Raw genomic sequence first — 13,501 nt, 5'->3', positions numbered from 1 at the left:
TTGAAAGCTGCTTCAGACGGGAGAGCCCTCCAGGCCCCTCCTCTCCTGCGGGACACTCTAAGTCCCTCAGACGGACCAGAGACTATCAAAGCCTCTGGATCTGTATTCCACCCAAAGAGACGTCTCCCTAGGGCTGTGACTCGTGGTTTTCAAGCACGTCTGCTTTGCCACAGTCGCCCAGCCCTGATGGGTGCACGACAGCCACAAACTGAAAGTAAGCTGAAAATAAAACAGACTTACGAACACACAGGTTTGGCGGTGCCGCACAAAGACATTTTAGAGGATCCTCTTACCTCCAAGTGGCTGACTGGCGGTTTGTGGGGGTGGCTGCTCGATCCCGGATGAGAGAGCCCCCAAATGAAAGACCCCAAACTAGGGCTTTTCCCAGACCGGGCGCAACCCCGAGCAACTCACACCAGATCCACTCGCTGCAATCACAAGAGGCTTTATTGACGAAGCTTCAGGACGACTTGTATCTCATGCAGGAGACAGGGAAGTCAACCCTGAGCCCAAAAAAGCAAGGGAATTTATACAAGGTCTAGGGGTTCTTTGGCGTGGAATTAGCTCATTGGCTCTTTGGAAAAGGAGAAGTTCCATTTTAGGCCAGTTACCTGCTGCTGACGTTAGTTAAAATATGGTTTTTGCCAGTAATTGTTTGTTCAGTTTGTGGTCAGCTAGTTCCTGGAACATAAACATTCACACAAGATCAAAGGTATAGGTTCTTACAATACCTGGGTGTGGGGACATTGTTTAAAAATTTTTCCTTTCAGCATCAGTGATCTGAGTTGGACTGGTACTGGCCATTCTGAGTCAGACACAGATCATAGTTTCTGCATATCCCACACTCACTTACTAATCCCTATTATTAATTAGGACAAACACATTTGTCTCAGAAAATATGCAGCCAGAGTGCTCCTTGGAGACAAGGATAGTGAAACTTCACCTCACATTCTTTGGACATGTTGTTAGAAAGGACCAGACCTCAGAAAAGGATATCATGCTTGGAAAGGCAGAGGGGTCAGAGAAGGAAGGGAAGACCCCCAAATGAGATGAATTGACACAATGACCATAACAGTGGGTTAGAGTGTGTCAGAGATGATGAAGGTGGCACAGGATGGGGCAAGGTTCAGGTCTATTGTTCAAAGGGTTGTTATAAGTCTCTTAACAAAATAACATCTTACATTATTATTACATTTTGGACAATTTAGTTAACCGACATCAATCCACTATCATTAGCCAAAGTGCAGAGATGCCTCCCAATCCTTTGGTTTGTACCCAGTGTCCTTTTTTGTTCCAGAATCTCCTCAAGGGTCCCAGATTGCATTCAGTCATCATGAAGAGGCTTCTCTGGGCTGGGAGTGCTTCAGACTCTCCTCATATTTTACCACCTTGACAGTATTGTGGAGTACTGGCCAGATGTTTTGTAGACTGTCCTCAATTGGGATGTATCCAATATTTTCCTCATGGTTAGACAAGGGTGATGAGTTTTTAGAGGAAAGACCACAGACATGTTCTTCTCATAACATCATACCAAAAGTACTTACTATCAACATGACTTATAATGATGGTTGATGTTGGCCCTGATGTGTGTTTGTCAGGCATCTCCACCACTAAGTTACTCTTCTTTTCTTGTGTCCCATACAGTGCTCTTTGGAAGAAAGTCACATACCCAGCTCACACTTAAGGAACAGGAAGTTATATTCTACCTCCTTGAAGGTCATGCTGTTGTTGTTATGTGCTGCCCAGTCACCTGCAACTCATCGGAACCTTCCCTATGCACAATAGCTCAGAACCCTGCCTTATCCTGAGCCAAACACAAAGCTCAGAACCCTGCTCTATCCTGAGCCAATCTCACTGACTCTGACACAACTGCTTCCATTAATTACACCACTGTGTCAATCCATCTCATCCAGGGTCTTCCCTTCATGCCCGACCCTTCTATGCATGATGCCCTTCTCCAAAGAATGGTTCGTAATGGCAACATGCTCAAAGTATGTAAGATGGAGTTTCAAAGTCCATGCCTCTAAGGAGCAACATGGTTTCATGCTCTCCAGCACATATCTGTTTGTTGTCTTGGCAGTCCAGTTCAAAACTCTTCTATAGCACCACAACTTAATGGCATAGATTCTTCTTCTGCCTTTCTTAGTCATTGTCCAGCTCTCAGATGTATAGCAAGTAATTGCAAAGAACATGGCCTGGATCAGGCACACCTTAGTCTCTAGACTGACATCGTTGTTCTTCATCTCTCTGAAGTGGTTCCTGACAACAACTTGTCTTTTGATTTTCTGACTGCTGATGACAAGCATATTGACTGTGGATCTGAGCAAACTGAAATTGTGAATTATTCTGAAATCTTCTGCATGAAAGATTTTACTATTCTCCTTCAAAGTTTTATAAATTTTATTTCAAAACAGCTTTTTTAAAAACTAGAAAATGATACTATACTGACAATTTTTACTACTATGTCAGTAGATTGAATTCTCAAGTGTATTGTTTTGACTACCGGGCCACACATCTGAAGAAAAACAAATTTCTTGCTTATTTTCTCTAAATTAGTATTTACATTTTCTAGGCTTATAAAATAGTATTAACATCCCCTAGGGAACTATGGTGGGCTAGTGGCAAGAAGCTGTGCTGCAATCCCAAAGGCATGCTGTTCAAATCAACCAGCTGCTCCATGGGAGAAGGATGGGCAATCTCCCTTGCCTCTGAAAACCCACCAGAGAATCAGCTCTGGGCTGGTTTCAACTCAACAGTACACATCTGCAACAATTGTTGTTGTTGATTGCCATTGAGTCAATCAGGACTCATAGCGACCCTATGAACAAAAGGTCTGAAACCTTTCTATAACTATTGACACTTATCAAAGATCATAGTTTCCAGAGGCATGTTGTTCAGGAAGTGGATGCCACTCTTGCTTCCAAACATGTCTTAAACTGGGGGCTTGACCAAATACTGTCCACTATGGGTAACCGTTATGGCATCTGACACCCCAATGGCACAGATTCAGCAACATAGCAATCCCAGGTTACCTGAGTACAGCGTATTGACAGGAGTGCTGTATCACTAAGAAGAATGTTCCTCCAAACTGCAACAATAGGCTTATTAAAATAATATTAACATCTGTTGAATCTCATTTCAATGCTCTTTCTTCTATGTTGTTATGTGTTGTTGGAACAGATTCATAGCTGACCCTCCAGCAGGTTATCATAGGCAATAATTCACAGAAGACTGCTCATTTTGCTCCAGTGGATGACAGATTAGAACCACATGCCTCTGGGCCAGTAACACTTCTTACATTCAGGCCACCAGACTTTCTCTTTTTTATTGTTATTATTGGAGGAAGAATGTCGCCCCAGGCCTAGCCATTCCTTGAAGAAATCTGATAATGTCTCTCTCCTGATAAGGCTCTGGACCTGATCACTCAATGATAGGAGCCCTGCCCCCAAATTCCAAAGCAAACTACCATCTTCTATAAATCTCCTCAACAGTCCCTATAAAAGGAAACTGTCTTTTTCTGCCTGCACGCCATTTTGACCTTCTCTGCACACAGTCACTTGGTGTCCCTCTCAGGGATACTAATAAAGGCCTGTTTGCTACTTGCAACCAGTGCATTTCTCTCAACTCTTTTCTATCAAACACTTGTTAGGGGCCATCAAGTCGCCTATGACTCTTAGCTGGATTTTGCCTGTGTGTGGTATTTTTTTTTCAGGCTTCATATATTTATTGAAAATATGGGGACATAAAAACATGCATTCCAGGGAAAGTGATCAGATTGACATAATGTTAAACTTGACACGTAGCATGTCGCTTGACGTGGTGCGATGCTTGTGGACCTAGGTTGATTATGGCTGCCGCATCACGTGTGCGCGGCTTCTTAGAGACCGAGCTTGGTTCTTCTCCAATGTCTCCTCTTGGAGTTGTATCTGATTTTATTGCCAGTTTTCATTCGAATCCACTGAGGAATCGGACGGTTCTGCTTTTGTTTCTTTGCCAGGAACCTCTTGATCCTGAAAGTCTTATGAGAAGACATGGTGTAGACAAAATAGGACCGCACTTTATACTCCGCACGAAGAAAACTTCTGGAAGTCCAATTTCAGCTTCAGGAACCAGGAACTCCAGTCACGCAGCTGACACAAATGTGTGTGGTATTAGTTCAACAAATATCTGGGATTGAAAAATCAAAAGGGACGAATTCGCTTGGCATTTTTTAAGCTGAAGGAACTGAGGATCAAGTTGCAATACTTAGGGATTCTAGGTGCAGAATACTGTGCCAAAAATAACTGACACTTAAGAATTTCATCAAACAACATATGATCAAAAGCAATGGTGATGAAGGAGGAAGGACATTCAAGCTGTTCTGAAGGAGTCGGCAAAATACAAGGCCGCAGGAATTGATGGAATACGAATTGACATATTTCAATGAATAGACGCGACCCTGGACGTATTAGCACTAAGCTGTGCTAGGAAATCTGGAGGGCAATTACCTGGCCAACTTCCTGGGAGCGATTCATATTTATTCCCTTTCTTTCTTAGCAAGGTTATTTTCTCTTAAAACAGTTCAGACCAAGAAGGCTTGTATTCAGGATGAATTCAGAAAGGCTTGAGCATGTCAGAGATTGTGAGGCTGGCGCAGGATAGGACCAGGTTCTGTTATTGACAGGATCGCAATGAGTCTTAGGCGACTCACAGAGGACAAGTGCCACTCTCATTCTAGGTGAACTCACAGCCACGCCTCCACGTCCTCTAGTAGTTTGGTTCTCCGGCGCCAAACCGTGATCCGGAAGTGACGCCAGCGTACAGGAAATCCGGTCCGGCGCTCGGCCCCGCCCCAGGGCGCCCAATGCCGCTGTGACTGACGGGCTGCGAGCGGAGCTATGTGGCTGGCGGGGCGGCTGGGGGGGGGCGCCATGGTGCTGCTCCTGTTCCTGGCCGCCCAGGGGTTCTCAGCTTTCCAGCCCATTAGTGCGTGCCTCGCCATAGGGCCTCATCTGCTCTCATTGGCTACTTCTCCTACAAGGACATCTACTGCCTCTTCTCCAAGTGCTGTCGCGGGGAGCAGCCGCTCAACGCCTCGGGTACAGCGGGGAGGCGCGCGGGTTGAAGCCCGGTACCGGGACGCGGAGGGCGCGCGCTTCCCGGCGTGCAAAGCAGGCGCCACGCACCGGATGGAGCGCTCCGTACGCGGCGATCACCCGATTTGAGTGGGAGGGAAGGAGGACAAGTGGTAGCCTATGAATCGCACCCCGGGACGAGCTCCGGAGGGCGGGAATTCAGCCCGACTTCGGCATCTGCAAGTGTTCTTTCCGAAACAGCTTCTCCAAATCGCGACGCTCTGCCTTTTTAAATGTTTAGATTCCTTGGAATTACAGGAAGGAGAAACTGAAAGTGGAGTTTTGCACCACGTCAGCCCTACTTCGTAGTATTAAGAGCAGCAGCATGCACCCAGAAAGCCCACATTTGGCCTTTGTTTTTCTTACGAGGCTGCAGGGCTGCCTCTAGCAAGAGAGTTACTTCTTGAATGAACGAACACTTTTAGCTTCCTCCCTCATTAGAATACTTAAGAAGTGTTAAGGAAAACATCCACATGGTGTATTTGCATGGAAGTGTCATCTTTTGATTCATGAATCCAGCACTGGCCTTGGGGTTTAGCATAATTTATTGGATGTCTCACTTTTGTCTAGTGGGGAAAGTGCTACTTTTCTGGTGCCATTTGTAATGTTTTCTTTTCTCCCCCCTCTCTGTTCTGGGGCTGGATCTGCAGCTCTCAAGCTAGACTTGGAGGAGAAGTTGTTTGGGCAGCATCTGGCCACGGAGGTGATTCTCAAGGCACTGACTGGCTTCAGAAACAACAAAAATCCCAAGAAACCACTGACGCTTTCTTTGCATGGCTGGGCTGGCACAGGCAAGAATTTTGTCAGCCAGATTGTTGCTGAAAACCTTTACCCAAAAGGCCTGAAGAGTAACTTTGTACATCTGTTTGTATCAACACTGCACTTCCCTCATGAACAGAAGATAAAACTGTACCAGGCAAGAAATCTACTATTAGCTCCTCCACAGGCCACTCAGACTGTTCCTTCACTCACCCTGCTTCTCTCATTTGCCCTGCAATGAATGTCTCCAGGTTCACTAGGTTAATATAACCCTTTATATAGCCCTGTGCCATTTACAAAGCTTACCAGCAAATTTTCTCACTTGATCCAAAATAATACAGTGGGGTGGTGTTGTGTACCATTGTGTCAGAACTGACTCATTGCACAGGGAGAGACTGCCCTCTTTCTCCTGAGGAGCTGCTGGTAGATTCGAACTGAGTGCCCTGGGGTTGGCAGTGCAGCCCCTTAACACTAGACCACCAAAACTCCCTACAGTGGGGTGGGTGACTTTTTTCCCCAGCAAAAGGCAGAGCCAAGGAAGGGGAGGTGATTTGTTCTTAACAGTCTTTGTGACCTTGGGACATAACACAAATTGAACCTGAACTTCCTGACTCCCAGTTCATAGGGTAGCCACAGTCCGCAGTGAGTGAGCACAAGCAGTGTTGGCATCAGACCACTTGGGGTTAAGCAGCATGGCCTTCCACAGGTGGCTGGTGTATAGCTTCAATCAGTGCCCTACGATGGTGCAGTCTCAGCTTCGCCTCTGCTAAAAATAGACTGGAGGATCAGGGTGAGCTGTTGTTGGCTGCTAACCTGAAGGTGGTGGCTCAGAACCACCCAGCAGCTCTTAGAAGAAAGGCCTGGCAAGCTGCTACTGTAGACTTAAAGCCAGGGAAACATCGGGAACATTTCTTCTCAGGAACATAGGCTCACTGTGCCTCAGGATTGGCTTAATGGCAGCAGAGTTGGATTTCCCCCCAAATTGTGGTTGGAATGAAAGGTTACAAAGTAAACTGGTTTTTTATTCAAACATTCACACACATTTTGTTTTATAATATGAATTACAATACCCACCATGGAATCATACTTTCCCTGCTTCCTGTAGTTCACATTTCCATTCATTCCTCTAGCTTTCCCCTTCCTGCCTTCTGTGCTTTATCCTTGTCAAATGCTGCTCTGTTGACCTTAGATATTTGGCTATTCTGAGTAGTGAGTGGCTCTCTGGTGTTATTACTGGTCATCTCCTAACAGGCCTGTCTACTGTTCAGATGAAAGGTCAACCCCTGGGGTAATCTCTGTCCCAGCTTTGTGGAGTGACTGTAGGCCACAGTCTCAGGGCTCCCTCAGTCTCAGTAAGCCTGGTTCTTTTATGCTTTTGATCTTTGGTCTCCATTTGCCCCTTCTCCATACAGGATCTTCTAGTGATGCCTTTAGATTGGTCAGCAGTGGTAGCTGGGCACCGTCTAGTCCTTCTGGTCTCAGTGTCCTGGAGAGTGAGGTTCTCCTGGTCCGTTTCTCCTTGGGACAGATTTGTTTGGTTTTTGGTGGGTTTTTAAAAAAATTGTGTGTGTGTGTGTGTGTGTGTGTGTGTGTGTGTGTGTGTGTACCGTCAAATGTGACTGGTACAGGAGGAGATTGTCCCTCCAGCAGAGCATCTAGCAGATTCGAACCATGTGCCTGAGTACAGTCATGCTTTTTGTCTCTTTGTTCCTTATAGGGTGAGTCCAGTAGTTGCACCTTAGCTGCTTGCAAGCTTTGCAGACCCCAGTCGATGTCACCAGAACAGAATTGGAAAAATTGTAAACTGTGTTATGCCAGTTGACCTTAATGTCCCCTAACACTATGGTCCCAAAGCTCCAGAACTAGCAACTCATTCTCTGAGAGTTATGCTGAAGAAGCTAACATAGCATTGCCGTTTGCTGACTCTTCTTGTTGCATGGATGTATTTACAGCGTGTACTAATGTGAATATAGATTATCTGCCACTTCTATGTATTATTATGTGGAGTCCTTTTCACCTGCCATATCTGGTTTGTCTTGCCTGCCTGTCTTTCATTGACTGTATTCTCCTGAGCCCCTTTCTCTCCCCTTTAGTTATATTATGCTGATACTGTATATTGTGTCTGCTTTCCTCCTCTTAATAAGTGTCTGTTCACTAATTTTAAATCCCTTCTCTCTCCCTTCCTATCGTATGTAACCATCCAAGAGTCTTATTGAGCCTGTGTTTTGGGGTTTTTTTTTAAATGGCTTTTAATCTCAGTGTTTCTCTCATTTTTAAATTCCTTGGCATTTCTTCAAAAGAACTGAACTGTGAGATCTTTTTCCTTTTTGAGATACTTCCTCATTTATTCATATTATGTTTTCTAGGAGGGTTAATGTCTTTTAAATGCATTTAAGTGTCATCCTTGTAAATGTTAATACTCCTGTTACTTGTGGGAGCTGTGCTCTGGTGGCCTAGTGGTAAAAAGCTGTGCAGCAATCCTAAAGGCACACAGTTCAAATCCACCAGCTTCTGCGTGGGGAAAGGGTGGACAGTCTCGTGTGTGATTTCTGCCCCTGAAAATCTTCTGGAGGGTCAGCTACAGTTTGATTCCAACTCAGTGGCAACTGTTGGTTTGGCACTAAAATAAGAAACAGAAACTTAACTGAATATAAGGAAGTGAAAGTATTTGCCAAGCATACTATTAAGACAGGAAAAGTGCCAAAAAGGAGTCATTTTCTTATTTTTCCTATTCTTACCTAGAACTCTAGGAATGGAGTCGAGTGAGATCACCGCTGGGGGTTGGGCCTCTCAGTCTCAGGTGTCTGTATTTGAAGAAAACACAGGCCAAGTGCTTTTCATGAAATGCCTTGAGGGTCAGCTGCTTTGTTCTCAGCACCAGGAAAGCCATTGGTCTTGGGCATTGTGCAGATCTTAATCAAGTTTATTCCTCAGTATGTAGTTTAAAAAAAGAAAATGTAACTTTCTGATGTAATTTGGATGAACGTTTACAGGGCAGTTGTGTTCCCCAATCAACAGTTCTTAAAAGTTTTAATTTGTGACACTGATTACAATGTAACACACTTTCCACTTCTTCCCTGCCATTTTTGGTTCCTCCTCCTTGCCCATCCCTGTCTATCCTCAGGCAGGTGCTTCCCTCTTGACCTCTGGTGGTTGGTCATCCTAGGAGCATGCCTCCCTGCTGTCCCTGATCACCTTAGAGACTTGTATATTGTTTGGCTGAAAGTTGAACCACAGAGGAATGTTGTAAGATTACCTTGAAATTCCACTCCACCCTAAGAGGGTTGTTAGAGATTGTTCTTGATGAATGATGAATGTTCATTTATCTTGTACCTTTAGAGAGACATTTAGCATTGCATTTGAATTAGGGAACTTGTTCCTTGCATTTTAGCCCTATCTCTGCCAGATTCCACTTTTTATGGATAAGGATTTAGAAAAGGTGTTTGTGAACAGGAGGTCAAGATCAAAGTCCCGTTTTTAACCCCTAAGATTGCTGGGTTTTCATGGTGTTGAGTGGAGGGCAGCATACTTGCCTCTGCTCCCCTGACACCTCCCTGAACGTCTGCTTCCATTGCTTTCACTGTTGGTTTAGGACCAGCTGCAGAAGTGGATTCGGAGCAATGTGAGCATGTGTGCAAGTTCTCTTTTCATATTTGATGAGATGGACAAATTGCACCCCGGAGTCATTGATGCGATCAAGCCGTTTCTGGACTACTATGAGCAGGTGGATGGAGTGTCCTACCGGAAGGCCATATTCATCTTCCTCAGGTCAGCAGGTGGTGGCTTGGTGTTCTGAGGGAGTCTGGTACTTAGTCCTTTATTCTTCTGATGCTTGGAAGGCCTCTTGGCAACTATACGCATTTTGTTAACAGACCCAAAAAAAATGCCAGCCTGGCTAAAATGACTTGCTCACTTATTTTGCTTTTGGAATGCTAATATCTGCATGGCACAGAGTGTGGGCAGAAAAATAAATGATCACTGAGACAGATTAATGCTGCAACCTTAACAATGGGCTCGAGTGTGGCAGAGATGATGGGGATGGCTCAGGACAGGGCAGGGTTCAGATCTGTCGTTTGTTCAAAGGGTCACTGTTGTCGACAGCACAAGCAACACATGCAAATTCAATAACTGCATTTACAAGAACTCTGAAAACTCATTGCCATCAAGTTGGAACAGGCTCATAGTTGACCCTCCACGGTCTCTGGGATGCTGTAAATTGCAGAGGAGATTGTCTGTCTTTCTCCCTCAGAGCCAGTGGCCCATTCAGACAGCCAGAGAGATACGGCCTTTGGGTTAGAAGTACAAATCCCTGTGAACTGTGCCATTGGAGCTCCTTCTTGTTGTGGTTATTGCGTACCATATGGGAACCGACCCATAGTTGGCCCTCCAGTAGGTTTTCAGAGGCAGGAATCACACGAGAAGAGATTGCCCATCCTTTCCCCATGCAGCAGCTGGTGGCCTCAACCTGTGTGCCTTCGGAATTGCAGCGCAGCTTCTTTCCACTAGGTCACCAGAGCACCCCACTGGAGCTCCCTACAAATACTTAATAAAATGCAGTACTTAAAATACTTAGTTATTTCTGAGGAGTATAAAAAGCCTAATATTATACCAGAAAGTTGAGGAAACAACTTTTTTTTAAAAACATATTTTTATTTTAATTGTGATTTAATGAACTTTTTAAAAAAAGTTGGATGTTTATTCATTCATTGTTGTACATTTTCTGCTCTCCTTCCTTCCTCCCTCCCCAGGAAAAAAACTTTTAAGGCCCTTTAAGTACTGTTGAGTCAAACCCTCCAGTGTGTTTTCAGAGGCATTAAATTGCACAGGAGGAAGTTGGCCAACTCTCTCCCATGGAGCAGCTGTGGATTCGAACCACTTGTCTTTGAGCTGGGAGTGCAATTCCTTAGAAATAGCACCTACTAAATATTCCTTGTTTTAGATGATTCTGTTTTATTCTTTGCTTCTTTGTTCATCTCAGCAACGCAGGTGGGGACCTCATAACCAAGATGGCTCTTGACTTTTGGAGGGCAGGGAAAAAGAGAGAAGACATTCAGCTCAAAGACCTGGAGCCTGTGCTGTCTGTTGGAGTCTTCAATAACAAGCACAGTAAGTCGGCCCAGAACAAGAAGCCTCTTCACTCTGCCAGCAGTGTCATCTACTCTGTCTCTGAGTGTTCCCCAAAGCCACATAATCCTGCTTGCCTCTGGCTTTGCTAAATTCACTTGTTGCCGTGGATTGGAATTGACTTATAGCGGAGCCCCCAGTGGGTTTTGAGGGGCGATGAATTACATGGGGGAGATTCTCCTTTCTCCCTCGAAGCCCCTGGTAGATTTGAACCACTGGAGAGAAGCTGCCTTTGCATTAGCCGCATAGTTCTCTGGACAACGCCACCAAAGTCCCCTATGGCTGTCGTAGAATAGGGACTTTTTCTAATTCTGTTACATAAGTCAGTTTGAAAGGGTTTCCAACTTACTTTGAACATCAGGCTTTTCACAGCTGACAGAATTTCTCTGGGGTAGAGCTGAAGAGTGTGTTGTGACCCTGATGTGGCCCGTCAGAGCAGGGACCTTGGCCAGGTTGCAAGAAACTCAGCTGTGTCTTGTTTGCAGGTGGCCTATGGCACAGCGGACTGATCGACAGAAACCTCATCGACTATTTTGTCCCCTTCTTGCCCTTGGAGTACAGGCATGTGAAAATGTGTGTGCGGGCAGAAATGAAGGCCCGAGGCTCCGCTGTTGATGAAGATGTTGTCACAAAAGTGGCCGAGGAAATGACGTTTTTCCCCAAAGATGAGAAAATCTACTCAGACAAGGGCTGTAAGACGGTACAGTCAAAACTAGATTTTCACTGAGCGCTTATCCACGTGGGGTAAGAGACTCTGCAGACCAGGGGTCTTGTCACTGGGAAGCACTTTTGAATACCTCTTCAGTGATTTGCACATTTGCTCCTGTGGATTTTCAGGATCTGGAAGTTTCAAAGAATTGATTTTGAAGAAATCTGTTGAGGGGATTTGCCCTTTTGTAACATGACAGAAACTCAACTATTAATTTCAATTGGAGGTTAAACTTAGCCTCGCCAAACTTACCCTTCTAACCTTGACAAAAGTGCCTCAGAAACAGCATTGTGAGTGAAACCCTAGGGTTGTTTGATACTTCAGCACACTTAGCTCTTAGAAGCTGCTCGTACAACTACAGGGGCTTAGGGACAGCCCGGCTGCAATCAGTGTAGCATCAGGTTCTCACCTGCTAAAACCATTCTGTATTTCCCTTTCTTTACAGAGCATGTTAGCGGACTTGGAGTGGTTTCAGTTAGAACTGGTGGCATCTGCAGGTGCAGACCATCTGAGACTGAGCACCGCTGACTTGGGGGTGAACAGGGCCCTCTGTGAAGGCTCCTGCAGCTGATCAGGACAGGAGTGGCCTTTCCCTCTGTCTCTTCCTCTGGCTGCTGATTATAGTCCTAGACATGGGATTCCTTCACCTGTCTCTCACTTGATTTTGATCCTAGTCTTCCTTTTATTACATTGACTCTTGAACTTCAGTCAATAGATTTTCTAGTCATATTGTGGTTGGGTACTGTCAGGTCAGAACTGACTCCTGGCTGGTCCTCCAGCAGGTTTCAGAGGCAGGGGATCACAAGAGGGAGCGCCCAGCTTTCTCCCGTGGAGTGGCTCATGGGCAGTACAGTCCTTACCACTAGTCACCAAAGATCCTACAATACTGTTGCTAGGATCAAATAAAAAAAGAGACCACTGGCTCAGAAATTAAGTCCTCAGTTCCCAGAGAGAAATATTTGTCTGTTACAGTTTATACATGGGTCAGTCTCCCTTTATACTCCATAGAAGTTTGAAGTCCATGGGACATGCCCCTTCTCCACAGAGACATGTACCTAGGGTGCACTTTAAGCTTCATCCTATAGAATCTGCATTGCCAAAGAGGTGGATGTTATAGTAGAAACCCAATTTAAGAATATGTTTATTTTTTTACTTCTGAGAACTATATATGGGATGTATAGGATAGGGTGTTGGTTATTTTTAAATATGAGAAGGGCAAGGATGGGCAGTAACTTAGTCCTTTGTGAGATAATTTTAAATGGTATGCTTTCACTGTTAAATGTGTGGGAATATATGGAATCTTGTCGATCAGATCAGGGGAATTGTGAAATTATGGCTGGCTTAGAGTGACACGTGTGTGTCCCCTCAGTGATGCCCGTGTGTGGCTGGACTGCTTTGAACATCAGGAAATAGGACTGAGCAGCCAGAGCTCTGAGCCTGCCCTGTGTGATGGCGGGCAAGTGTTCCCAAGTATGAGCTTCTCTGAGGTAGAATGTATTTACAGCATGGAAATGCCTTATAGCAAACTGAGTTCTAAAAAATTGCCAAGCTCAGACTTAAAATCTATTGGCTTATAATTTCAAACTGGATTAAGTTATATTTTATAACCTTTTGAATGTCTGATCAGGAAGAGAAAAGGTTTTCTGTTTACAGTGATGCAATAAATTCAACGTGTTGGCCACCTTTGGACTGTTGCTCCTGGCTGGTGATGTAACAAGGCCACAGTTGCCCTGTTCCCCCACACCCCCACCAGTAAGATGGAGATGGGAGATTATATTTACCTATTAAATAGGAA

General features: G+C 44.9%; 2 protein-coding genes across 2 annotated transcripts; one reads left to right on the top strand and one right to left on the bottom strand.

Moving 5' to 3' along the window:
- Positions 1 to 3,877: 3,877 nt before the first annotated feature.
- Positions 3,878 to 4,033, bottom strand: LOC102875959 (60S ribosomal protein L39-like). The gene has a single exon (XM_006892465.1). The coding sequence runs from the start codon at positions 4,031 to 4,033 to the stop codon at positions 3,878 to 3,880; it is 156 nt and encodes a 51-aa protein (XP_006892527.1).
- An 844-nt stretch (positions 4,034 to 4,877) lies between these two features.
- On the top strand, positions 4,878 to 11,724 carry TOR1B (torsin family 1, member B (torsin B)). The gene is given in 6 exon segments (XM_006903597.1): positions 4,878 to 4,986; positions 4,989 to 5,078; positions 5,765 to 6,030; positions 9,466 to 9,641; positions 10,852 to 10,979; positions 11,483 to 11,724. Coding segments are annotated over 6 exon segments (1,011 nt in total).
- Positions 11,725 to 13,501: the final 1,777 nt, after the last annotated feature.

This window comes from Elephantulus edwardii, unplaced genomic scaffold (genome assembly GCF_000299155.1).
Source record: "Elephantulus edwardii isolate Elephantulus edwardi_28Jun2011 unplaced genomic scaffold, EleEdw1.0 scaffold00116, whole genome shotgun sequence".
Classification (NCBI taxonomy): Eukaryota; Metazoa; Chordata; class Mammalia; order Macroscelidea; family Macroscelididae; genus Elephantulus; species Elephantulus edwardii.
The sequence above is the reverse complement of the archived record's forward strand: the minus strand, read 5'-3'. Positions and strand labels throughout refer to the sequence as shown.

Bases quoted from the DNA above. Each gene is read 5' to 3' on its own strand.
- LOC102875959 (XM_006892465.1), bottom strand. From the start codon at position 4,033: ATGTCTTCTCATAAGACTTTCAGGATCAAGAGGTTCCTGGCAAAGAAA.